The following is a 26,770-nucleotide window of genomic DNA, read 5'->3' on the forward strand; positions in this document are numbered from 1 at the left end:
CTCCTCCTCCTCCTCCTCCTCCTCCTCTTCTTCTTCTTAAATAGCATACAAAGAATAAGGTTTCATTATGAAACTTTCAAACAAAATTAGTTTTTGTGTGTCCTCCCTCCACTTAGCCCTTCCCTCTCTGTCTGTCCAGGTATCTGCCTTTGTGCTTTAATGTCATGTTTGCCCTTTTGCACACATCCCCCACTCTGCTTACCTAACACCTCTTGCTCTCCTCTGATGGGCTCCTATTTTTGATAGATTATTCAACAGTAGCTTAGGGTCTGGAGAGATGGCTGATGGCTCAGTGGTTAAAAATGCACTGGCTGCTCTTTCAGAGGACCTGGATTCAATTTCTAGTGCTCACATGGCAGCCCACAGCCATCTGTAACTCCAGTTTCAGGAGAACTCATCCCTTCTATTGGCCTCCGCAAGCCTCAAATGTGTTCATGGCGCATAGACATAGATAGGCCGAACCACCCATACACATAAAATAACAAACAAAAATACTCAAAAAACTGACCTTAAATTTAATAATTTTATGTCCTGTTGGATAATTTTGTTCACTGTCCTATCTTTGTATGGGTTCCCCAAACCCCAAGTTGTAGAATTTGTTTTGTAGACTTATTTAGAGTGTGAGGAGATTTTTGTTTTGTTTGCTCTGACCACTGCCCTGCTTCCCACTGTTTGTGCCGAGGGATTGCAGCCTTACTCAGTAGTTTGCTCTAGGATGGAGTCTGGAACTTGGATCGACTGTTTCTTGGGGCAATACTGAGGTTGATGCCCTGTTAACGATGTTTTTGTTAGTAATAAATAAATCAGGAAGACATGTTTCCATAGAGTACTATGTATCCCTCAGTTCATGATTGAACTGTATGGGGAACCTTGGTGGTTTTGTGATATGTGGGCATCTGATTTCCCAAGTGATGTATTAATACAAGATGGAGGAATAGTGCCTTAGTTAGGGTTTTACTTCTGTGAACAGACAACTTGACCAAGACAGCTCTTATAAAGGACAACATTTAATTGGGGCTGGCTTACATGATCAGAGGTTCAATCCATTATCATCAAAGCAGGAGCATGGCAACATCCAGGCAGGCATGGTGCAGGCAAAGCTGAGAGTTCTACATCTTCATCTGAAGGCTGCTAGTGGAAGACTGACTTCCAGGCAGCTAGGATGAGGGTCTTAAAGCCCACACCCACAGAGATACACCTACTCCAACAAGGCCATACCTTCTAATAATGTCACTCCCTAGGCCAAGTGTATACAAACCAAAGTAACAAGTAACTATTCATATTCATGTTCATATGTGCTTAGCTATGATTTGTCTTAACTGAAAAGACTTGGTTGTTCATTTCTATGAAATTTGACCTTCCCCAGAGTCAAAGCTTTTAGAACATTACAAGAAGCCCTCAAGTGCAACTACGAACACTGGCAAATCTGGGAAAACTACATTCTCACCAGCACCGATGTTGGGGAGTTCGGGGAAGCCATCAAAGCTTACCACCGGCTCCTGGACCTCCGAGAAAAATACAAAGATATTCAGGTAGGAGAATTACGTTTTCTTATTTTAGCTGGGGTTTTGTGCTAAGCCACTGTTGTGTGATGTAAGTTGTTTTCTTTACTGTGATACACATGTGGTATACGCAAACAGCATTTTTGTTCTTTAGTTAGTCATTTGCAGTTACCTACAGATCCTGGCATTTCCCTGTTAAGTATCTTGGTGCCATCACACACAGTATTGCTGTAGTTCAGGTATGCCACTCTGACTTATGATTTACATGCATGCTGTCAGTGTGCAGAAATGAAATAGAAAGTCCTTCGCAGTACTTAATACTCTGGGTAACGCCATGCCCTCTGTGGTTTGTAATAGTGGGAGTAAATTCTGTATGTATTCATGTAGTGTTTGCTCTATGCTTTCTGAGGGTTGTTTACAACACTTAAAGAGGTAGTTGTTTTGGTTAGATTAAGTTATTCTTAAGGAAAGTATTGGAGATTTGCGCCCACTGTGTTTGCTGTTTAACAGAATTAAATAAACAAGACCTTTAGGGCTGAATTATAATAGAACACGGTGTACAAAGAGAAAATACTCAAGGGTTTATGGATTATGAAGTGAGAAGTCTGGAAAACTACTTAACTCTTTAGGTCTTGTAACAATCAATCAACATATACGATTTAAAACGATCAATTAGAAATTATAAAGGCAATATAGAGCACACACAGATGTCACATCAATGTATGATAATGCCTTGCCAATCTCATGACATAAATACCTCAGTTCTAAATAGAGCTTATCACAGTCCTGTGTTAATGCCCTGTGTTTGGCTCATAAACGTGTCTTGAAAGCACAGCCGTGTCACTGGCCAAGTTAACCCAGGTTAAGGCTTGGGTTCACTGGGAAAAAAATCTATAATTTCAAGTAAAACTACTCACATTGAAGAGAGGTACTAACTTTCTGTTGGTTCTTCTCTTTCTCTTCCTCCACCATCTTTTCTTTATAGAAGTTGTCTATTGTAGAAAGAAGGGATTGCATTTTAGAGTATAGAGATTGTTTTAAATGCAAGGCATTTAAATTAAGTCAGTCTGATACCACTTTTCTGCTATTATTTGCTTCTAATTTGTCATTCATCCACGTTCTTTCTGGTGTGAGTGGGATTGCTCTTCTAAGTCTGTCCCTCCACCCTCAGTAATCCACCTTTCCACAAAGGACGAGTGTCATTGGCTCTCTGGCTCGGCTTTGAGGATCCAGGAAAATCATCCATTCATGCTTGACATCATACTGTGTGTGATGGCACCAAGACACTTAACATGAAATGCCAGGATCTGTAGGATACACTATGAAGGGAATCTAAGTCTACAGCCTTCTCTTGTAATAGATTAGGAGCTGGACTTGTGTGGTGGGTGGTATGTAAGCACAAACAGTGGCAACCTTCTCTGTTTTCTCTGCCACTCACCCTTCCCTGCTTTCTAAGGAACATAGGGCAGGTCAGTGGTAAAGTAATGACTCACAATTACTGAAAGCTCGCTGTGTTAGATACTATTCTCGTACTTCGCATGTATTAGCTCATCTAGTAATTCTCACCACAGCTGTGAGGCATACATTTGTGCTGTCATAGGATATATGTGACACTGGAATATGTATGTGTATACGTGTCTCCATTGCCTGTCACTTTCCTAATTTTAAAGGAACTGATGGTTTAGATAAAATAGCTTTCTAAAGATTATTTTGAAAAGGCATTTCTTTTATGTCATAAAGAGTAATGGGGTCACTATGGTAATGCTGATTTTCATTGCCTGTGGTCTACCAGTAATGCTAAAACAGATATAAGTATTTCATAAAAAGGCAAGAAAATGCAGAACTGTTGTTCAGAAAGGAACAGGTTCTGTCTGGATGATTCCTGTCTCTTGCGAGTGTAGTAGCTGAATGGGATTGCATGTTTGCATTTCTTTCCTACCCTGTCACCAGTGCTGGAGCCCCCTTCTCCCATAGGAAAAAACAGCTTGTAATTGATGTGTAGACAGTGCTGTCATGATCGTGAGTGTATGGGTGAGAGGAAGCGAGAGTCACAGTGCTAGGCTTTGACAAAAGTACTCTTGAGAGTAATTACTGGATTCTAAAGCTAAAACTCTTGAGTTTATTAGGCATGTGCTATATCAAATCAAAATCCCTGGAATTATAAAAAACAGTTACTTAGATATATTTCAGGAACCTTTCTCAAATAGCAGTAAAAGGACCCAAAAAGCATATTTTAGGGGTATCTTTAAGCATGTTTCAGAAAAAGAACAAAAATCCTAACCATAACTGTCCCAGCACAAATTGACATGCTCTCTTTTTTTTTTATTAGATATTTTCTTTATTTACATTTCAAATGGTATCCCGAAAGTTCCCTATACCCCCCCACCCCACCCCTGCTCCCCTACCCACCCACTCCCACTTCTTGTCCCTGGTATTCCCCTGTGCTGGGTCATATAAAGTTTGCAAGACCAAGGGGCCTCTCTTCCCAATGATGGCCAACTAGGCCATCTTCTGCTACATATGCAGCTAGAGACACGAGCTCAGGGGGTACTGGTTAGTTCATATTGTTGTTCCACCTACAGAGTTGCAGCCCCCTTCAGCTCCTTGGGTACTTTCTCTAGCTCCTCCATTGGGGGCCCTGTGTTCCATCCAATAACTTACCGTGAGCATCCACTTCTGTGTTTGCCAGGCACTGGCATAGCCTCACAAGAGGCCGCTATGTCAGGGTCCCTTCAGCAGAATCTTGCTGGCATGTGCATTAGTATCTAGGTTTGGTGGCTGATGATGGGATGGATTCCCGGATGGGGTAGTCTCTGGATAGTCCATCCTTTCATCTTAGCTCTAAATTTTGTCTCTGTACCCATATCCTTTCATGGGTATTTTGTTCCTTATTCTAAGGAGGAATGAAGTATCCACATGATGGTCTTCCTTCTTGGTTTTCTTGTGTTTTGCAAATTNTATCTTGGGTATTCTAAGTTTCTGGGCCAATATCCACTTATCAGTGAGTGCATATCTAGTGACTTCTTTTGTGATTGGGTTACCTCACTAAGGTACATCCATTTGCCCAAGTATTTCATAAATTCATTGTTTTTAATAGCTGAGTAGTACTCCATTGTGTAAATGTACCACAGTTTCTGTATCCATTCCTCTATTGAGGGACATCTGGGTTCTTTCCAGCTTCTGGTTATTATAAATAAGGCTGCTATGAACATAGTGGAGCATGTGTCCTTATTACCAGTTGGTATATGCCCAGAAGAGGTATTGTTGGGTCCTCCGGTAGTACTATGTCCAATTTTCTGAGGAACCACCAGACTGATTTCCAGAGTGGTTGTACAAGCTTGCAATCCCACCAGCAATGGAGGAGTGTTCCTCTTTCTCCACATCCTCACCAGCATCTGCTGTTACCTGAATTTTTAATCTTAGCCATTCTGACTGGAATGAGATGAAATCTCAGGGTAGTTTTGATTTGCGTTTCCCTGATGACTAAGGATGTTAAACATTTTTTCAGGTGTTTCTCCGCCATTTGGTATTCCTCAGTTGAGAATTCTTTGTTTAGCTCTGTACCCCATTTTTTAATGGGGTTGACATGCTCCGACTCTTATCCTGTGGTGCCGAGGACAAAGCCAGGGCCTTGCAGGTGCCAGGCAAGAACTTAGCCATTGAGCCACATCTCCAGCTTTTATCTTAAGTGGATTTTTGAAACATGCTTTAGTGGTCATATTAATAACTTCTCACTGCTCTAATCAAATAATTCTTTCTTTTCATGGGGTGGGGTGGAGTGGGGGTTGGGGACAGGGTCTCTCTACATAGCTCTGGCTGACCTGTAATTCACTATGTAGACGAGGCTAGCCTTGAACCAGCCTCCCGAGTGTTGGGATTAAAGGCCTGGCTTCATGCAAAAGTTTGAACCATAGCTGAATTGTATTGGTTTCTGTTTACAGTTTTCTAATCCTACATGTGTCTTACTTAGCACATTGTCTTATGTGAACGTCTGTGAAAATTTAATTGTTAGCTAGATAAAATTATTATACTTTATTTACATTCATGGGCAGTTAACATTTTAAATTCTTCTTTCATTATTCCTGTCTCTCAATATTAGAGTGTAAAACAATCTTTCTATCATACAGTGACATTTTATCTAAGCATGAATATTTTAAAATGTATTTTATTTGTATGGTATTTTGCCTGCATGTATGTCTGTGTACATGTATGCACTACCCATGTAGGCTAGAAGAGGGTATTAGATTCCCTGGAACTGGAGTTTCAGATAGCTGTTAGCCTCTGTGTGGCTTCTGAGAATTGAGCTTGAGTCCTCTGGAAGAGCAACCAGTGCTCTCAATCACTAAGCCATCTCTCCAGCCCATGAGTATTAATATTTTAAAAACTTTAAATTAGTTTCATTCAAAGTTGAATGTTGCTTTTGAGCAACCAAAGGTAGCCTTTGGGTTTTTAAGACTGCCGTCCTGCAGTCCCAGTAATTGCACTGGAGACAAAGCAGTTCTGTGAAGCATGCATGAAGCATGTTGAGAACATAGTGTGCTCTGCAGGTGTCAGATGTGAGATGTGTTTGCTTGATCTGCACATTTGAACCTGCTGGGGAGATAGTCATTTCTGATAATGCGTACTGTTATAGCACACTGAGAATGTCATTTCTCGATAACCAGAACTTGCTGGCCAGGCTGCCCTCATTAGCACCTTGGAGACTCTCAGACATTCAGATGTAGAGATGATTTAGGAAAACCGTGGCTCTCTTAGCATCTTGGGGAAGCCCTGTGAAGGAACGGCTCTCTGTAGAAATATCATACAATTCTAATGCTCTGGTGAGTTTCTGCAGCCGTGGCAGGATCACTGTGCAGTGCCTGAGTTATCACTGGCACTGAGTCCTTGTGAGTAGCAATAGGCTTTGGCTGTGTGGCTTCATGACACACTGTCAGCATACATGACAGCAGCCAGTGTCTCTTCTTCCAGTGTCCTTTCGTGCTCCTAACCCTTAGATCTTTTCAAAGATATGAATTATAGTGATTTAATTTTTCCATAGTGAGTAAATAAAGTGTATACGTTTATATTTATTTTAAAATAGACAATGATATAAACTAGAGATAGATTACCCTGTTTTTTTTCTCCTAGTATTTGTAAAAGGTGTATTAGTTGTATAAATTGGTGTTTTCTTCGACCCTTTTTTTTTGAGTGACGTATAGATTGGTGAAACTTAGGAACATCATTCTGTAATGACACTACTTTTCTAGCATCTGTACTTTATAACATCTGTGTTTACATATATACCCTTACTTAGCGGTCATTGAACCTGATTTTTGTGTTCATAATTAGTCTTTATTGAGTTTCCAGGCTTCTTTCCCAGTGAACAGCGAGCAGCCGGGCGCACACACCCTTGTGCAGCGGCTGCTTCCCTGGGTGCTCTGTGAGCCACAGTTCTTCCTCGTTTCTTGGCTTTAGTCTTATTCGTGGTACGTTGGCAATCATTTGGAAAAGGAATTTCAGTTTTATATATTAATGTCTTACTTGTTTTGAGGGAGTAACACATACTGAGCGCTTAGTATGTTCTTGCCACTTGCCACAGATTATCTTTATAGAGCACACGGTACTTGGAGTGAACATGAAAGGTTCTTCAACGAGCAGACTAGTGCATGGGGCCCAGAAAGTGGATCTGGTTAGCGGGAATTGAAGGATAGAGTCAGTGGGAGTGCGCCTTAGTGTCTGAGAGAAGATTTATGTGACGTCCGTTTCCTCCTCAGATTAATATGCAAGTGAATTGTTTCTAATAAAATTTTCTTAGTTGAAGTATAAGTTACTAGTAATAAAACATAGAGTTTTTTTAGCTTTATACATTTTGACTGTTAAATATCCTAATAGAATCCGACTTCCATTTTTGTCACTGTAGAGTCCTATTTATGTTCCATTTTAGTCAGTTGAGCCACCGCCCTTCCCCCAACTAAGAAACAACTTTGAGACTTCTGTCACCACAGCTCACTGTCGATTTTCTCGAGTATCATGAAACTATCCTGTGTAGCTGTGTGTCGGTGGTATTCTTTGTGTAGATTTCTGGTAGATATTTTCTTTGGAGTCATGAAAAGGTGCTATTGATGGGCAGCAGGGCAGGTTGCCAACCAAATTAAAGTCTGAGAATAAATGATGATTGAGTATTACCTGAGAGAAAGAGAGAGGAAACAGACCCACTTTGTATAAATTACAGCTTTGGAAAATAGATGCTATCTCTGTTTTACTGGAGGAACCTGAAGCTCAGCAAGGCAAGCTAATAAAGTCGATGTGTTTTAGCTGGCAGGCAGTAGAAGGCAGGAAAGCCAGGGCTGGAAATCTGGCGCGCGCACGTGTGTGTGTGTGTGTGTGTGTGTGTGTGTGTGTGTGTGTATACGTGTGTATACACATGCAGATGTATGCATACATTCACCTGTGGAGGCCAGTGGTCCCATGTTAGTTGTCTTCTTAAGTGGCTCATCACCCTATTTTCATAGGCAGGGTCTCTCACTGAGTTGGAACCTGTGCACCTGGCAAGCATAGACAGCCAGCGAGCCCCGCCATCCTCCTGCCTCTGCCTCCCTAGTTTTGGGATTATAGCCGCACACCAGTGCTCCTGGTACGAGGGTGCTGCAGATTCAAACTGAGGGCTTCACATTTCAAGCAAGCACATTACTCACTGAGCCATCTTCCTAGCACCACTCTATCCCAAGCCCTTAGAGCTTTTTGTTTTGTTTTTGTTGTTATCAAGAAGGAAGACAAAGGAAAATGTTCACCTTCTGTCTTCTCTTCCTAATGAGGCTTTGGGGAATCCAAGAGCTAGGTTATCAGTCCAGAAAACAGCATCTTACTTGGAGAACTCCAAGTAGAGCAGAGTTAGGCAAACAATGGAGGTGGGAAGTTGCTTCATTTCTGGCCTGAAGCCCATCTAGAAGTTTTTGTACCAGGACCCCAAGGTAGTCCTATTCCTTCCTGCTCCGAAGACCTCCAGGATTCAGAGGGCTGAACTCTTCAGCAGGCCAAGATTGTGATGAGAGTTGGCTGAGGACTTCAAGGTTAGTGTGTTAGGGGAGAAGATGGAAATGCTCTTTGCCAAGACTGTCCAGCCTTTGTTTATGTTAGAACTGCCTGTCTGTTACGTTGTGAGGCCTTCTCTCTTCCAGGATCAGTGTGGTGCTCATAGTCATCTGCACTTGGTACATTCCGCAAGCGTGGTCTGGGATAGAGGGGGGACATAGATGCTGAGCATAAAACACAAAACCAAACAACACAAGCCCCACCACGCCCATCTGCCAGCCAAGAAGCCCGCATCTGCAAAACCAAGCAGCTGGGAACAGCAGAGTGTGCCTGTGTAGTCCAAGTACAGAGAGGCTGAGGGCGCAGGGTCACAGTGTGAGGCCAGCCCAGGCCATTTAACACAACTTAACAAAGAGGTGAGGGGCAAATTAAGACATTCTAAGGTTTTAAACCTCCAGGGATTTGTCACTACAAGCCTACCTTTCAGAAGGTTCTGACAGGGGTGTTGAGTATTTGGATGAAATCAAAGTGTACTAGATACAGACTCAGCCGGGATGTAGATACAGACTCAGCCGGGATGAAGGGATACATGTCACACTAGACATAGTGCATAAACATTGCTGTAATAAGTTTGTAACACTGCTCTTTGTTTTCTACCTGCTTCATCACAGTTGGTTTTCTGTACAGTTTGTAATTAATTCGTTTAAAGAATTTGGTTTACATATGAGGCACACAGTATCTAAAGACTGTCTGTTGCCATAAACATTAGAAAGAGGCACCTGTGGAGTTACAGAAGCAAGCGTTTTCACATTACTGAATTTTATACAGATGCCTGTAGTACTCTGTAAAACTAAAACTATGGCTTCCGTGTTTTCCTTAAGTGCACTTTCTAGATGAGGTTAACTCTCAAATTAGTCTCAATAGATTTGAAAGGAATATTTTATAAAGTATCTTTTCTGAACGTCACAGGTTGAAATAGAAGCAAAACAAAACAAACAACAACCGAAAAGGGGAAAAAAAAAACGCAAAAACAGAAGTAAAACCAAAAATTTACAGAATTATGAAAAGTAAAGAATATGTTCTTAAATACTCAGCAGCTGTGGTGGTTTGAATGAGAACACCTGAAGATTTGATTGCTTGATCACTAGGGAATGCCACCACTGGAAAGGATTAGGAGGTGTGGCTTTGTACATTTCAAGCTCAAGCCACACCCCTCCCTCCCTCCCTCTCTCCCTCCCTCCCTCCATGCTTTACTTCTCTCTTTTCCCCCCTCACCCTCCCCCCTCTCCTCCCACCCCACCCCCACCCCTGTTGCCTGTGGATCTGCATGTAGAACTCTCAGCCACCTCTCCAGCACCATGTCTGCCTGCATGCTGCCATGCTCCCCACCATGTTAAGAATTGAGCAAACCTCTGAAAAACTTGAATCGAGCCCCAGTTAATTGCTGTCCTTTATAAGAGTTGCTGTCCTCATGGCAGCTCTTCATAGCAGTAGAACACTTAGTAAGACAGTAGATTAAAGGGAAAATCAGAAAGTAGGTCTTAGGAGACACTTCGAAGTCCCAGTAAGTTGGACATTTATGGCTAGCTGGACATTCATTTTAAAACACGGCAAAGACTTCAGGTCAGCAGCTGATCTTTTTGTTTGCCCTTTGAAGACGGTCTGTCTGTGTATTCAGGACTGTCCCGGAACTTACTATGTAGACTGGTCTAGCCTGAGCTCACAGAAATCCACCTGCCTCTGCTTCCCGAGTCACGTGCCTAATGGAGAAGCATTGGGGTGGGGGTGGGGTGCACATGGTGGGGGGCTGGGGAGGCCAGGAACGGCATTGTGAGACAGACAGGGCAGGGTGGAGATGTCTTATACCTTAAGAAACTACTAGATAAAGAGAAACGAATAAGCAAATAAAACCAAAACTAGCAGAACCAGGAAAACAATGAATATTAGAAAAGTAGAGTAAAACAGAGAATAGAAATGTAGTTTATTTTAATGATAACAGCAACAGTGACAAAACTTTAAATGAATGAACTAAGGAAGGAAGGGAAATGGGAGCACTGTTAGCAGCTGTAGAAGTAAACCAGATGTAAGAGAGTACTGGGGCCACTGTTTGCCGACAGGTGAGGATGAAGGAGTCTATGAAGAGTAGGTCCCAAAAAGGAGAAAGGTGATTACATCTGTAACTAGTATTCACACAGAATCAGCAGTGACCAGATGTCATCCTACACTGGAGAGCCTGGAACCTAGTGCCTTCACTGCTGAACACCGTCAAACATCTAGACATCCACACACAAACGGAGCTTTTATAAGGGCAGTCTAATCTTGATATCAAAGCTAGACATAGGGAAAACCTTCAGACCTAAATGCCTTCTGAACAGTTATGTACAAATATTGTCCTTAATAAAATATTGTCAAGCCACTTTTGCATCCTATTACCACTGCCAAGAGAGACTTAACCCTGAAATGTGAATTGAGTAAACTTAGCATATGGAAATTGATGTCATATGTTAGTAGAATGAGGATCAAATATGTACAAAGTCATCCTGATTGCTGTAGAAAAAGCTTCTTTTTTAATTAGATATTTTCTTTATTTACATTTCAAATGTTATCCCCTTTCCTAGTTTCCCCTATCCTCTCCCCCCTCCCCCTGCTCCCCAACCTACCCACTCCTGCTTCCTGGCCCAGGCATTCCCCTATACTGGGGCATAGAACCTTCACAGGACCAAGGGCCTCTCCTCCCATTGATGGCCGACTAGGCCATCCTCTGCTACATATGCAGCTGGAGCCACAAGTCCCACCATGTGTTTTCTTTGATTGGTGGTTTAGTTCCAAGGAGCTCTGGAGGTACTGGTTAGTTCATATTGATGTAGCTCCTTCATTGGGGACCCTATGATCCATCTAATGGATGACTGTAAGCATCCATTTTTGTATTTGTCAGTCACTGGTAGAGCCTCTCAGGAGACAGCTATATCAGTCTCCTGTCAGCAAGCTCTTGTTGGCATCTGCAATAGTGTCTGGGTTTGGTGGTAGTTTATGGGATGGATCCCCAGGTGGGGCAGTTTCTGAATGGTCATTCCTTCAGTCTCAGCTCCAAACTTTGTCTCTATAACTCCTTCCATGGGTATTTTGTTTCCCCTTCTAAGAAGGATGGAAGTATCCACACATTGGTCTTCCTTCTTCTTGAGTTTCATGTGTTTTGCAAATTGTATCTTGGATGTTCTGAGGTTCTGGGCTAATATCCACTTATCAGTGAGTTCAAATCATGTGTGTTCTTAGAAAAGGCATTTTAATGAAATACAAGGCTGTTTCCTAGTAAAAATGTCCAACAAACCAGAACCAGAAGGAAACCACATCAATTTAGCAAAGGCACATGGGAGAAACCACAGTGACCAGTGTTCTCGGTGGTGAAAAGCTAGACGCTGCTTCCAAAGGTCAGATGCCCACCCTGCTTTCTCATAACAGCCAGTTGGGGTTGTTGTCGGCACAATTAGACAAGGAAAGCAAGTAACTGAATCCATAGAAAGGGATAAAGTCAAAGGATATACTTGCCAATTGTAAGATCTTGCATACAGAATGTCATAAAGATTACATAAAAGCTGTTAGAACTAACTGAATTCAGCAAAGTAATAATACAAAGTTAATTATGCCTTAAATACTTACAATATCCTGCTTTCCTGGTAGTTGTTTATGTCAACTTGATAGGATCTACAGCATTGGAAAGAGGAAACATGGTCTCTGTATGCAGTCCTGCCGTTCCTTGGAACTAAGTATGTATATCAGGCTGGCCTCAAACTCCCAGAGATCTGCCTGCCTCTGAATGAAATATAACACATTACGTTTTTTCTTTTGTGCTTTTCTATCTTTGTTAAAAAAACAATGTTACAAAATCTTTTTTCTTATAAAGGTTTTTTTGTTTTTGTTTTAAATTTTGGATAGCATATGAAATAATTATACATGTGTGCCATTTGCTCTTACCCCTGCCCCGCCCTGCCCTGTCTCACAATGCCATCCCCCCCTCGCCCCATGTGTACGCCCTCCCGGCCCCGCTGCTTCTCCAATTCTGCTCTCTTATCATGAATTCATTGCCTCTGCTTGGAAAAGTGTCTTTTTCTAATTTTTTATTGTAGTAAAAACACACATTTACCATCTCAGGCGGTTTTTTAGGTGTAGAGTGGTATGAGGTGCTTTGGCCATGTTGTTCAATTCCCACCTTGGGAAACCTTTCATTATCTTGTGGAAATGGAGATCCCAGTCTATGAAATAGACACACACACACACACACACACACACACACACACACACACACACACACCCCAGCCCAGCTGTCCTGTTTATGCTGCTGACTCTGACTGCTTTCAGGACCTGTCCTCTTTGTGACAGTGTCCTCACAACTCACCGAAGGTGGTTACTGACTGTCATCATTTCCTTCTCATTTCCAGTCTTAAGGCTGGACGGTTCCATCCTATGCACACACCACATTCTGCATTTCTGTTCATCCCACGTGTGCACTGTGTTCTTTCTCTTCATGGCTGACTCAGTGGTCAGGGGAAACAGGATGGTGCCACAGTGATCAACCTTGTTTGTCCTTGGAGTACTCTGGAGAAGGTATGTGAGCTCCGTCAAGAGCCTCAGCGTCTTGAGCTGGGGGTGGGCGCCTTTCAGTACTGCCTCCTTGGCTTTGAGCTTTAGCTTTGGCCGTAGCCACGGGAGGGCAGGAACACCCATCTTCACTTTAGTGCCATCTTGGAGAAAAGCTAGAATGTGATTTTGACTGATTTAAATAATTCCATTTTATTTCTCTGTCCCATATTTATCACAATAAGCAACATCATTGCCATTTGATTTTTTAAAGCATCCACGCTTCAAATATTTAGATTGCTTAATGATGTACCAAATGAACTCCAAATGGACTAAATATATGCCAAATGCTTTAGTCTTCTAGAAAAATTAGGAAAAGAAGAGAGTTCTTACTAAAGTTCTTGAACCCTGAGGCAGTAAAGGAAAACTGTAAGGAATCTTTATGACCATATTTAAAAAAAAAACAAAAAAACAAACATGTGACAAATATTAGTTACAAATAAGAAAGGCAGAAAGCTAATAATATCTTTATGATATAAAGAGTTAACATCTGCTATAGGAATGAAGGAAATGGAAAGTGGAATTCACAAACAGATTCGACTAAGCATGAGAATTTAGTACCCGAGAATGACACATTTTCTGTGGGATAAGAATAGTTCTATTCAGTATGTACAAAGTACTTGGCCAACCATTAAGCTGCAAAACATAAGCTCTAAATCAATCTATAAACCAGGATAAGTTTGGATAGACAGAATGTTAAACTGGAATTCTAAGCAGAATGATATTATATGTGAGTGTGCACTTGGGGATTAGCCTGAGTGTGGCTCCCACCACAGTAAGTCACTAGATGTGCGACCTTGGGCATGCCTCTGCTTCCTAAGATAGGGATGACAAAGCAACTTCCTGCTATGAGGTTTAAATGAGTTAGTACTTGCAATGGGTGTGGCCTGGTGTGTTCAAGTGCTTTTAAGAGTAGTTGTTATCATTGTCGCATCATCATCCTCAGAGAGGTAAAACTGTCAAAGCCTTATGGGAAAATGTGATAGATACTTGTTTGAGCCTGGGGTGGAGGAGATACACATAATCATGAAATCATGCAAGATCAACAGATTTGCATATTTGCAACATGGGAAGCACCCCTGAACAGTGAGTGAAGTATGGGACCACCAGCCATAGGAAGGACAGTTGGTGAGGGTGACATGTTTCGTTGCTTCCTGCACTAAAGCCAGGCCTGGCCAGTGCCTGCAAAGAGCTTATTTGAAGATTTTCCACACTGTCATGGTTCTCCTTAGAGTTGTTGTTTAGGTCTCCTGGGCTGGTGTAACAGATGTCCACAAATTTGGTGTCTTGTGTAGAAGTTTATTCTCTTTGTTCAGCTCTGGAGTCCAGAAATCCAAAATCAAGGAGTTAATTTGTGTTCCTAAAGATTTTGGAAGTCTAGTTTCTAGTGGTCCTGGACCTTTCTCCTCCTGTGATATCGAGGCTGTAAACTCAGCCATGCCTATCAGTAGACTGACCTCCAGCCCTAGCTGCTCAACTTAGGGACCTCCTTGGTCTGCTATGACCTCCTCTTAAGTCAGTTACATCTACAAAGACCCCTTTCGCCAAGAACAGTCAGATTCTGAGCCCAGGACAGACATGATTTGGGGAAGCTGTTTGCTTGCCACAGTTTTATACTTGCTTTCATGGAGAAAACGGTTGCAGGCCTGCCTGGGAGAGATGTGCACCAAGGAATTCTCAGAACAGACCAGTAGCTACTGGGAACTGGTGTGAGTTGAAGGTGCATGAACAGAGGTACCGTGAGGGAAGCCAGAGAACCTTCAACTAGTCATGCTCAGGGTTTTCCTTGAGTTGACACTGTCAGAGGTTTGGATGCCTAGGGACAGCAGAGAGATTCTAAGAATAGGAGGAAGGTATTGGTCAGCAGAAATTGTGCATTTATAGCTCCTGTGAGACCCTGAGTGCAGTCTCTAGCCCTGGGAAAATTGGAGTTAATAGAAAGATAACAAATGTTTTCAAAGAGAGACAGGTAGGGCCAGCAAGATGGCTCAATAGGTGGAGGTGCCTGCCAACCAGCAAGGCTGACAACCTGAGTAGTTCATTCCTTTGATCCCACAGCAGACATATAGACACACATGCGCGCGCATGTGCGCGCGCGCACACACACACACACACACACACACACACACACACACACACACACACACACAAGCACACACAGGCATACACACTTGCTACCCAGAGCACACATGTGCACTTATTTTAAAATAGAGTAAGACACATGCATTTAGTCGTATGTAATATTGATAGACAACACTCAAACCCCAGGCCATGAAGAACAAATTGGAATGTCTAAAGAAGGCCTATTGTTAGGCTTTAGGAGGTTATAAAATTAAATACCAATATAAACATTGTGTATATGGGCATGTATATGATCAGGGGGAAGGTTCAGACTTGCATTAGGTCCAGAAGGGTGTCCAGACCCATGAAGAGTGTTCACAGACTGAAGAACTCTTAGTTTCAGAGAAAAAGACAAGTAGACCTCTCTCTATAATATCCAGGGAGTAACTTATTCCTTTAATGTATCATGGTACAAACAGAAAGGTATCACTGGACACATTTCCCTCTTGTCCTAGTCCTGAAAGTTAGCTTTACTTTAAAAGTATATGTAAGTGATGTAGCCACAAAAATAAAAACAAAACCCTACTTCCCTTCTTTTGTCAGCCCTTCCCTGCCCTTATGGCCAGCTCCTGGTAAGAGGTGTCCTCCTGAGGCCTTGGGAACTCTGCTCTCCCGAGAGGGGCAGCCGACTGGGTGTGTGAATGGGTCTACAGATGCCGGGCTGCTGACCCCACTGAGCGCTGCTGATAGCTGGTTCTTTTTGGATGCTGTCCTCATGTGGTTTGGGAATGTCTGCTTCTTCCTTCACCAGCTGCTCTCTAGCCCCTTTCTCAGCCCCTCACTTTCTTTTTCTGTGAGAGTACACCAAACTTTTCCCTAACTACCCTTCTTCCTCTGAGGAAGGCTCCCCGGGGGTTCTCACTCATTCTTCAGTCTCTCCTACCTTGGTGAGGTAGATGAGCCTGAGCCTTAACTCTCTTCCTCACAGGATCAGTGTGCCTTGTGTGCACGCTCTTTTCAGGTGTCCTGGTTTGCTCCCAATTAGCTCATACTTCCCTCAAAATACTGGCAGTTTGACAAGTAGGCTTGTATTTGGCCCAAGGACAAATGGGAATTTTGTTTCCTCTTTTTATTTTATATTAGCTCTAATGTCTTAGAAATTTTAATTGAAATAACTTAGGAAACAAAAATCTGTCTCTTTGGTTAATCTAGATGATCAAAGAACAGTGAAATGAAAAGGTTTCTAGCTTATATACTTCATAAAAGTGAAAAACAGGGATAGCAAAGAAGTAGGGAGCTATGCTTTGTTACTATGGTGACTACTTGAGAAGATTCAGGGCTTGAGCTCAGATCTATGGTCTACAGGTCTCCCCGTATGTGTGACTTGGGAGAGATTCCAGTTTCTTAGTTTGCAGAGTGCACAGGACAGCAGACATCACTGGCTGGGTTGGATGTGCACCTAGAGCTTAGGAGGTGCTCTAGCTACTATATTGTCACCATTTCATCGTTTTCACGGACGCTCAGCCCCAGGGCTGAGAGATGGCGAGGGTAAAGGGCAAGCATGAGGTCCTGAGTTCTCTTCCCAGAAACCACATAAAAAATAGGCAGGATGGAACACAAGGCCCCCAATGGAGGAGCTAGAGAAAGTACCCAAGGAGCTGAAGGGGGCTGCAACCCTGTAGGTGGAACAACAATATGAACTAACCAGTACCCCCNGAGCTCGTGTCTCTAGCTGNATATGTAGCAGAAGATGGCCTNATCGGCCATCANTNGGAAGAGAGGCCCCTTGGTCTNGCAAACTTTATATGACCCAGCACAAGGGAAGGCCTGGGCCAAGTAGTGGGAGTGGGTGGGTAGGGGAGCAGGGGCGGGGGGGGGGAACTTTCGGGATAGCATTTGAAATGTAAATAAAGAAAAAAATAATAATAAAAAAATGTAAATGAGGAAAAAAAAAAGTAGGCAGGAAGGCACATGTCTGTAGGTAGTGCTGCAGGGTGGTAGAGCTGGGCGGATTCCAAGAGTTGGCCAGCTGTGCAGTCTAACTGAAACAGCAGTGAGAGACCTAAAAACAAAAACAAAACAAAACAAAAAAATAGGTGTGATGGTGCATGCCAAAGGCAGGCAGATTTCTGTGAGAGTTTGAGGCTAGCCTGGGCTACATAGCGAGCGAGCATTCCAGGCCAGTCAGAGTTGCTCTGTCTCTAAAATAAACAAACAAAACAAACAAAGGAATAAATAAGATAGGGTACAATAAGAGGGAACTATCTGAGGTTGACTTCTGACCTTCACATACGCATACATGGATATCTACTTCTTCCCCCATCAACTTGACAAGTCCCTTGCTGGGTGACCTTGGCAATTACTTCTGCAAGCCTTGTTTGGCTTTTTTTGCTTGAGTTTGTAGAGTGGTGGTGTCAAGCCATTTCCTTCCAAGTTACTGGGGAGAGTTTAATGAAGTCAAGGCAGAACCTAGCTGTACAGAGGGCTGCGGAAACGAAGGGGAGCAGCCTCTCGTGATTTTCTTTTCTACATGGTTATTTTGAAACCTAAAGAAGTAAGGAAGTGAGCAGGGTGGAGTGGGGTTTCGGGGTGGGAGAGCTCCCTGGAGCTGAGCAAGCCAACAGGAGCCAAGAGCTTTGTGTATGCCCTGACAGTTGGCAGGAGGGTCGTGGTGTCTACAGTGGCTGTAGTTTTGGCTCTGCGGTTTTCAGAGCACTGTGTGTGCAGCGACTCCTTTGATCAGTCTGTGATGTAAGGAGAGAACCTACCCTCACTGTTGCTGCTTGGCACGTCCCAGACACTCTGACATGTACATGGAGGATGACCCCTCTGTTGCCCTTGATTGGTGCTGGAAAATGGTGCCTTGCTGTTCAAAGTGTGATCTGCAGGCCCTTAATATCACCCACTACCTGGGAGCCTGTTAGGAATGTAAGCTCCCATTCTCCCAAGGATGGTCAAAGACTTGCATATAGGATTCTGTATTTCCAACGAGTTCCCAGTGCTGGCAGCATGTGGACCACACTGAGCGGCAGGTTCTAGAATCTTCGCAAGCTGGTTCTGTGTGCCTCTACTCCAGGAGTGGAAGATGCTCTTTGTGTGTTTCCAGGGACTCTCCCTTAAGATACATGGCCTAATGTAAATATGGCAGAGGTTTCTTGTTGTGATGTAATGTGTTATAACCTATTTAACCCACCAACCAGTGTTCCAGACTCTGAGGTACACTTTGAGAACATGGTATTCCAGAAAGTTGCTCAGTGGACTGAGTAGGGGCAAGAGGAGGTGATGCTCAGTGTACTGAGGAGGGGCAAGAGGAGGCGATGGTTTTGATACCAGCACATTAGCAACTTACTTTTGCAGTAAGCAGTGATAGAATGACGTCACCACAGTGCAGAGGACAGTTTATGAGGGATAAACTAAGGTAGAGCAGGCTGGATGTAGGAGTCCTGGAGATATGGAATGAAATCTGCTACACTTGGCAGAAGAGTGAGAGAAGAGAATACAGGCTGACTCTGCACACAGGGTCACTGTGAGACCGCAGGACAGAAAAGACTGTGGGACCTACTTCCCTCTTAAAGGTAGTGTGAGATGTTGATGGAACTGCCCAGTAGGTATTTAGGCAATATCCTGGGCTTCCAGAGAAAATCCCAGCCGAAGCTGTGAAGCTTGTGTTTGAAGCAATGGGTGTGGGTCAACTCTTCAGAGAGTCCTCCAAGTGAGAAGAGACAAGCTGCAGACTCAAGGCCATGACAAGAGAGCCCTCTGAGGGGCCTGACAGAACATCTAGAGAGCATGTGATTCTAGAGTGTCAAGGGTGGCTTGACGTTTATTTCACTCTTTATATGTAATAATGATATCCAAGTAAGGCCACATTATTCAGTGTCTGATGGCATGTGGAGCCTCGGATTTCTTGTTACTATTTGATGGCTGCTAGCTCACTATCTTCTGTGCATTTTTAAAGGTCCTTAAAATTCTGGTCCGGGCAGTGGTTAATGATATGACCGACCGAAGTGGCGATGTTGCCTCCAGCCTCAAAGGCAAGCTGCAGGAGTTGTTTGGCAGAGTCACTTCAAGGGTGACCAATGATGGAGAAGTCTGGAGACTGTATGCCCAAGTGCATGGGAATGGGCAGAGTGAGAAGCCAGATGAGAACGACAAGGTTAGTGCATGGTCTGTCTGTCCTGGGCCTCTGTCTGTCCTGGGCCTCTGTCCTTGCTACCACGGGTAAAGAAGGCCTGCTTTTGAGTGAAGGATAAGTAAGATCAATAATCTGAAACATAAAACTAATATGTTTAAATTCAGTGTGTGTGTGCGCGTGTGCATGTTTGTGTGTGCATGCATGTGTGAGAGCAGCCTCATGCGGTGTTTCTCAGGCACCATCCTCCTTTGGGCACTGGGTTGGAATTTATCAAGAGAGCCCGGGGGACCCCAAGGATCCCCTGGCTCTGCCTCCCCTGTCGTGGAATTACAAGCACATGCTGTGTCAGTTTTTGATTTTTTTGTATTTTTAAACACGTGGTTCTAGGGACTGAACACAGGTCCCTGTGCTAACCAACAAGGCAATTACTTTATTGACTGAGTCATCTCCCAGCCTTTAAATTCAGTATTCAATACTTTGAATTATGACCATGATAAGACTTAAAACATTCATCATTTTACATTTCCTGCGTTTCCTGCAGGAGGGTCCCTGTTCTGCTGTCTTCCGGGGGTCTGAGAGGAGGCTGCAAAAGGGGAAACTTAACCAAGAGGGTGGGAGCAGGAGATTGCAAGTGCTTGGCATTTTGCAGAGGCAGCAGGGTTGCCAGTCCCACTCCATTTGTCCCCTTAGCCTCTTGTCTTCAGGCTCAAAGGAGCCCAGAATATCCAAGGTTTTACCTCATTGTTTTGTGTTTCTTTTCAAAATATCCACAGCAAATCAATATACTTGTGTGGGTTGGAATCAGCCACGGTACAGCTCATCTGTGGGATTCTTTGTCATTCTCCCATCCTTCTGTCCACACAGCTGGCTTCTACCATGGCCTTGTCAGAACACATATTTCACGCACACACGCATGGGCACACTCCTACTTTCTATCTTCCATGGCTTTCTGACTTTGTACTCTTCTGCAAATAGGAGCACTCTTACCATGAGTTCTCCATCAAGACGTTCACGATGAAACAGACGAGCCTTTTAAATGTCTGTGAAATTGTATACCATTCCCCAGGCTCACTCCTCATTCTCTACTGCACCTCTCAGCTTGGCAGTTGAGGAAATCTTCACACGTCTACAGGTTTCCAAGCCCAGCCTTCATATTTTCCTGGTTCTGGGAAAAGTGGCAGTCCAGATGCATCCTTGGTTTCTTGTTTGTTGCTCTTGGATGTGCATCCTACCCTTTCTTTGATGATTACAGAGACTGCCTCACAATGCAGATGCTGGGTTTTCAGTTTGAATTAGTTCCATATGACTTTCAGAAGACAGTTTGAAATGTGAATGCTCCCTCTTCTGAATGCTGTTCTTTCTCATTTCCTAGGCATTCCAGTGTCTCTTGAAGGCGTACAAGTGTGACACACAGTCCAGTTGTTGGGAGAAAGATGCTACAGCGTTTAAGGAAGTTGTTCAAAGAGCCATAGGACTTGCTCATGGTATTTGATATCCATATGTATTTCAATGCATTCGTCACTGATAAATAGTGTTAGTCAGAAATCAAGTTTAATTGCAGGTACTTCCTGATTACTTGAGTATATTGATATTGTTGTATTTCATTCAGGAACATCTATAAAACACTTTGGTGCAATATGAGGAAACAGGCAGAGGCTTAAATACTACTTAACAAAGTAACAGAGTTAATAAACCCTTAGAATATGGAGTATTTTTCTACCAAGAAACCTTTACTCCACACAAAGTTTTTGTTGATTATGTTGTTGTATTAAGGAAAATCATTAACATTTCCTTCCGATAGTCTTGATTTATAAATAGAAATGCAAGAAAAAAAAGAAAAAGATTATGAAAACATGTAGACCTCTGGATATTTAGCATTATATGAAAAGCTATGACATATACAAAAATACAAAATATTCCTATCTTTGGGTAATTTAGAGTCTATAATTTGAACCTTACCTTACCTTATAATAAAACCTTACCTCTAATAAAATTGTTTGCTTGTTAGATAAATATAGTGCAGGCTTAGACCACTCTTGCATAATGAAAAATACTAAATTCAGTGGTTCATTGTTATATTGATATTTGAATGCTGGTATGTTATGCCCTGGGAATATAATCCCAGTGAATTTAATAAAGTCCCGGTCTTAGAAATAGAGTCACAGAGACTGTAAGAGTCCTCGGCCTAACCTTTACTACCCTGGTAGTGACAGCAAATAGGAGGCAGCAAGGACCAGTGAGCGGGTCAGAGCTTTGGGACCAAGGACTCGAAAGCTCCAGGACCACCTTTATCTTACGCTTGTTGGATGAGGCTGGGTCGGGGACCTAAGGTCCCTGGGCCTTTGGTTGGTTGTAGGTAAAAATGAGAATATTCCTACCTGTGCTCTTAGAGTCCACAAGGGCATTTTACTATTTAACAGTATTTAACATGTTCCTTAAATGTAAATCTCTCCTACCCCACCCCACCCACCCTGTTTCTTTTGAAGTAGAGGATCTTGTCCATATGATAAGGAACTCAAAGAGAGATATGTGAGGGATGGGGATGAAGTTTAACTGCCTATAAAGAAGCCATAGAACATTCAGATTGTTCAGAATGGGCTTAGGAGTTAATAATTCTTCCTGTGGCCTTTCAGATCTTTGACTGAAAGAATGTAAGTGTCCAGTTTCCTGGACCACCTAGGATTGGCAGATAAGGTGGAAGACTGAACTCAGGGGCTGGCAAGTAGAAAGTCTGAGGTGGATACCGGAGAAGTCTGTTTTGGGGGTGCAGTAATTCTGTGGCCTGTGCTAGTCAAATGGGGGCTTCGGTCCTTTTGCCTTTGTGGGTGTGGTATTATGTGTGGGGGCCCCCACTGATGTGCATTGGGTGTATACTTAGCAGGGTGGAATTTTCTCTGGAGAATATCTTATCTACTTAAGTTTGCCCTCTGTAAACATCTCTGAACCCAGATCTGTGATGGTCAGACAGACCCAGATAGTTTCATTACCGAGTGCTGGCTTTAAACCTGTCCATCATAACTGTGCAGGCTGGAGAAATCCTCCTGGGAACCATCTTCTGGCACTTGGCACAGGTTTTATGTTACCCCTTCTCTTTTTTGTCTCTCTCCCCAACACTGTCTCTTCACCCTACCCTTTGAAAAGGAAATATGGTGCTTTAGAAATCTTGGTGCCTGTTGGATTGCCAAGGGTAAACATTGCCAGGGCTGCAGCATGCTTGGGACAGCAAGGCAGTGCTGGACTGCAGAGACCCACTGCTGAGGTGCTGCCACCCTGTGCCATTTGCAGTATCAGGAGCACGGTCATTTCCAGTCTCTGCAGATCTCTCCTCGCTCTCCCGCCACAACTGCTATCTCTGATGTGCTTTGGAAGTGAGATTGGGACGGGAGCTGATAGACTGTGTGTGTGGAGCTGATAGACTGTGTGTGGAGCTGATAGACTGTGTGTGTGGAGCTGATAGACTGTGTGTGGAGCTGATAGACTGTGTGTGTGGAGTTGATAGACTGTGTGTGGAGCTGATAGATAGACTGTGTGTCCTTTTGCTTTTTTCTTGTTATCTGCAACATGAAAAATAATTTTTTAATTTTTTAAGATGAGAATTTTTTTTTTTTTGAGACAGGGTCTTTCCTTGCAGTCTTGTCTGGCCTGAAACTCAGTCACTATGTAGACCAAGCTGGTCTCAAACCCAGAGAGATCCTGGGTTCTTTCTCTGCCTTCCCAGTGCTAGGATTAAAGGCGTGAAAACAATGGAAAGACCTCAGGCCCCTGTCTGTGCAGAGGGCTGAGTTGTTCTTAAAGGCATCAGCAGTCATTACTTCTTCGGGAGGAGTAGGCTCTCTTCAGAATTCCGTCTCAGAGAAGCAGGCTCCCAGAATGCCAGAGGCTGTTTCCAGGGATGAGAGATTCCCTCGGTGCTGATGCCAGAAGTGGCTTGGGAGTCCGGGTGCCTGGCCATGGTTACCCACCCTGGATGCAGATGTGCAGATTGTTGGTGTCAGTTCTCCGAGAATGCTGTAAACTTTGAGAATTAAAAATGCAGCAAGCTGGGCTGGAGAGATGGCTCAACAGTGAAGAGCACTGACTGCTCTTCCAGAGGTCCTGAGTTCAAATCCCAGCAGCCACATAGTGGCTCACAACCATCTGTAATGGGATCTGATGCCCTTTTCTGGTGTGTCTGAAGAGAGCAACACTGTACTCATATAAAAATAAATAAATAGATAGATAGATAGATAGATAGATAGATAGATAGATAAATCTTTTTTTAAAATGCAGCAAGCTTATGAGCTTGGCACATGTGGTGTGTCACTTTGCTGGGCCAGTCAGATCAGCAACCACCTTAGTGACTTGGGATCATGGACCTCCTTAGTGACCATGGAAGCCCACTGAGATGCACTACATCTTGGTCCTCTGTATGTGCCTTGCTTTCAGTGAGACTTTGTTTATTTGCCTGCCTAATTCACTGTGTGTGTGCATGTATATGCGTGGGTTTGTGTATGTACATGTGTGTGGGATCCCCGCCTAATGTAACTCATCCGAATTCTCCTTAGCAGTGCTCTCCTACATAGGATGAAGGATGAAGGGTCAGAGTGTGACTCAGTGGCAGACGAGGGCTTGCCCAGCGTGCACAGGCTGGGGTTTGATTTCCCAGTACCACCAAGTAGAAAAAAAGTAAAGGGGGAGGGGCCAGGGAAGTACAAACTTCTAAAGCTGATGACTGTAAATTCTCAGTAAAGGGCTGCTTTGTGATCCCGTAGATGATCAGCACTAATGCTTTCCCTGCGTTCATCTTGCAGTGGCTATGAAATGCGCTGAGAGCAAGTCCAGTCCCCAGGAAGCTGTACAAGCACTTTCTTCAGTTCGGCTCAATCTACGTGGCTTGTTATCCAAAGCTAAGGTAAGAATGACCTGCGAGTTCCCTAGAACTGTGGGCTGAAAGGTCGTCAGCCTCAGGTCACTGCTGCTAAAGGAAATAAATAAGTGAAAGGCAGACTGAACTGCACTTTAAAAGTGAAAGTGAGTAGAGAGAACTGTCAGAACCCAGGCAGGCTTGGTCAGCCCGGCTCTGCCCTCTGTTGTCTGCCTAGAGACAGCAGGAGGTCAACGCCTAGAGCCCACGTAAACAAATAACAATACAAACATCTGCACAGAAACTATACCTTTAAATAGCCTTTGCTCGCAGGTTATTCAGGCCAGGTCCTCTCAGGACAGAGCAGCTCCTCTGTCCTCAGCACCTCATCTTTGTACAAGTCACAGCCAAGAATGGCGTGAGGGCTGTAAGTGGAGCCCAGGGAGTGAAGTCAGGAGCCCTGCAGGTGGAGCAGATTGATGCTCTGGGGGTTAGTGGGTCTTCTAAGCCTCAGTTCCTCGATGCTCCTCCTCGAGTCACCGAGGAGGACTGCGTGTTCGTTGTGATTTGTAAGTTCTGTGATTCCTGGTTCAGAATACGCTGTGTGTGTTCAGGCTCGTTGCCCAGATGATTCTTTTACTCAGCACACTGCAGCAATGTTTCTGTCAGTCTGTTAGGATGGGCTATTGAACAATACAAATCTATTCAATTGGGATGAAAATATGTATAGCAAGCCAAATACATTATATGTCACAGTGAAACAGATGTCTACTCTATGTACATGTGTGCAAACCTACCTACCTCTCTTCCCTGCCCATGTATGCTCATAAAAATCTTAAAGCTGGTTTTCCTGACTCACCAGGCATGCACAGTAAATAGAATTTTGTTAGGACGAATGAACATCATTCATTCAAACACTATTGTATAAATTGACAAAAAATTGAAAAAAACATTTAACAGAGCAGAGATTTGAACCCACAGCCTTGGACCCTCTGGGCAAGTGCTCTACCAGTGAACTATGGTTGGAGAGCTCTTGAGTCTGTAAGTTCAGGCATATAGTTTGGATTTGTACCTTTCTGGGGTCTGAGCAAATGCTGCATTGCTGCTGCACAGTTAGAGTTGTGTTATGCAGAAAGCACTGGGATTCTAGATTGCTGTAATGACTCAATACCATGTCTGTATTGTGTGGAAGAAATTTTCACCTTTTGATGGCCGTACTGTTTTTACATTGCAGCAGAACTTTACAGATGTGGTAAGTAGAGAAGTCTCTGGAGAGCTAGCCAGTGAAATAGCAGTTGTGAATGCTCTGGAGGCAGAGCTGCAAGACCTCAGCAACCAGCTTCGAAACCGGTACTGACTGAAAAGCAGCTTGTGGCAAAATCACTTCTGCCTTCTCAAATTCCTCCAATACCTGTATGTCTGAAACACAAGATACCCATTTTTAAAATGAATTTGTTTGCCGGCAAACATACTTATTTTGTGACGTTCTCAGGTGTTTGCACTTGTGAAGTTCATTAAACAGAAAGATTGTTTGTACCTTTGTCTGGTTATTGGTAAGTTCAGGATTTGCACTCTTGAAGCATTCTAGCACAAGGAGGCCAGCACAGGGTTGGTTCATCCTTGCTCAGCCTCACATGAGCACATCATTCTTTGGAAAAACTTAGTATAAATGAGGTGGGGGACACTCAGATACCACAAGCTTGGCTCCATTACTGTCCTAAAATGATAAAAGAGTGGGCTTGGCGCTGGGGACACTTACACTTGTTGGGATCCTGTGTTTGTGTCAGACACAGACTTAGCTAAGTTGGAAGTGTGCGTGTGGTTTAGCTTCCAGATCAAGAAACAGCAAGAAAAGAAGGGATACACCAGATTATGACTGTACTGTTCACCACTAGGAAATAGGCTGTTAAACTCTTCATGGTATAACTGCCAGGCCCAAAGACGACTTTTGATAAGCTAACTATGGGTGAAGACAGGTAGAAATGGTGCCGTATATCAATGCCTGACAGAGATGCTTGTTAGTAATGTCAGTGGAAATGTATACTGAAGGTAGCTGTGGGCTTAATAATCTCACTACAGAAGTCAGAGAAAGGAATTGTTAGGTTTCTGGCCTGCGCTGCTCAGATTTGGGTCCCATGCATAGTGTGAAGCACGTGTCCCTTGTATTTTTCCATGTTCTTAATTATAATCGGGAATAATTTCTACTCCTAGTTTCTTTCTGGTTTTAGCTGTCTTTAGAATTTAACACTTCATGATCCATCAACATAAAGTAGTCTTAACACTTAAAGGGTCTTTAAAAAATTCTTTCATAAATGAATTTTGCTTATGAATGCTTACCAGTTCTAAATACTCTAATTCCTAAACCATCTGCTTCTCTTTTCTATTATCATACTAGCTTTCAAGGGGAAAAAAAATATGTCCCAAAGTTTCTGCTCTAAAAGACAGTACTACTGAAAAAGTTCAGTAACGTGAGATGGTAACAGGAATTACGATTTAGTTGTTTAGGGAAGCCACCGAGGAGTGGAGTGGATGGGTGAATAGCAGACAGATAGGACGTGAATGTGGATGGTGGGTGGCAGTGGA

At 43.3% G+C, this 26,770-nt stretch overlaps 1 protein-coding gene across 1 annotated transcript in view; it reads left to right on the top strand.

The window, feature by feature from the left end:
* Ttc27 (tetratricopeptide repeat domain 27) overlaps positions 1–25,644 on the top strand; it is a 136,542-nt gene extending 110,898 nt beyond the window's left edge. Inside the window, exons 16-20 of the mRNA XM_029531208.1 lie at positions 1,367–1,532; positions 19,168–19,365; positions 20,717–20,828; positions 24,135–24,235; positions 25,422–25,644. Of these exons, the coding sequence (XP_029387068.1) occupies positions 1,367–1,532; positions 19,168–19,365; positions 20,717–20,828; positions 24,135–24,235; positions 25,422–25,544 (700 nt within the window). The 3' untranslated portion in view covers positions 25,545–25,644. The remainder of the gene's footprint in view (positions 1–1,366; positions 1,533–19,167; positions 19,366–20,716; positions 20,829–24,134; positions 24,236–25,421) is intronic.
* The last annotated feature ends 1,126 nt before the right edge of the window (positions 25,645–26,770 follow it).

This window comes from Mus pahari, chromosome 18 (genome assembly GCF_900095145.1).
Source record: "Mus pahari chromosome 18, PAHARI_EIJ_v1.1, whole genome shotgun sequence".
NCBI lineage: Eukaryota > Metazoa > Chordata > Mammalia > Rodentia > Muridae > Mus > Mus pahari.